The sequence below is a fragment of the Recurvomyces mirabilis genome (assembly GCF_035927965.1).
Source record: "Recurvomyces mirabilis strain CCFEE 5264 chromosome Unknown scaffold_139, whole genome shotgun sequence".
Lineage (NCBI taxonomy): Eukaryota > Fungi > Ascomycota > Dothideomycetes > Mycosphaerellales > Teratosphaeriaceae > Recurvomyces > Recurvomyces mirabilis.
The window spans coordinates 1-565 of record NW_027042073.1 but is presented as its reverse complement, the minus strand read 5'-3'; the positions used below and the strand labels follow the sequence as shown (position 1 = coordinate 565).

Genomic DNA, 565 nt, shown 5'->3' with positions numbered 1-565 from the left:
ATCTCCATTGTCCTCACTAGGATCCTCACCCTGAGTCCGCGCAAAAGGAGACACCGCCCGCTTAAGCACCGGGTCCCATCGCGGCTGGTCCTCAACCAGACGTCTTTCGAGAACATACCAATCGCCTTTACCGATCGTGTCTCTGTCGCTATCCTGACGCTTCTTCCGATTCCACAAACGCTTACCTTTCATGGCATCGTGCGCAGACAGCGTCATGCTGATTCGTGACTCCAGTGCATCATTGGTGCACCATTCAGGAATGTTCTTGAGCAGCCAGTCGCCGATACCCCTGCCTTGTAGACGGTAACCCGGTGAGTCAATCAAGGCGAATCGAATGTACTCATCCCATGTGTATGGCCGGTCTACCTGTCTGCCGCGACCTCTACGAGACCATGTCTGTCGCGCTGGTGTTTCATCGCCTGACGAGGCCATGCTGACATCTTGTAGCATGTCCTCAAATTGTGGCGAAGCACTTGCTGCTTTCTGTGGCCCGGCTGTCTCTTCCAGCGGCGTTGTTTGCGGGTGTGAGTCGATTCGTGCCTGGAAAGAGACAGCGTCCTTTGTT

At 54.9% G+C, this 565-nt stretch overlaps 1 protein-coding gene across 1 annotated transcript; it reads right to left on the bottom strand.

The window, feature by feature from the left end:
* Positions 1-29: 29 nt before the first annotated feature.
* LTS14_010982 (uncharacterized protein) lies at positions 30-432 on the bottom strand (the record flags this gene model as incomplete). The annotated part of the gene is made up of 1 exon (XM_064843630.1): positions 30-432. A coding segment is annotated over one exon (403 nt), but the record flags the coding sequence as incomplete, so codon positions are not given.
* Between the last annotated feature and the right edge of the window lie 133 nt (positions 433-565).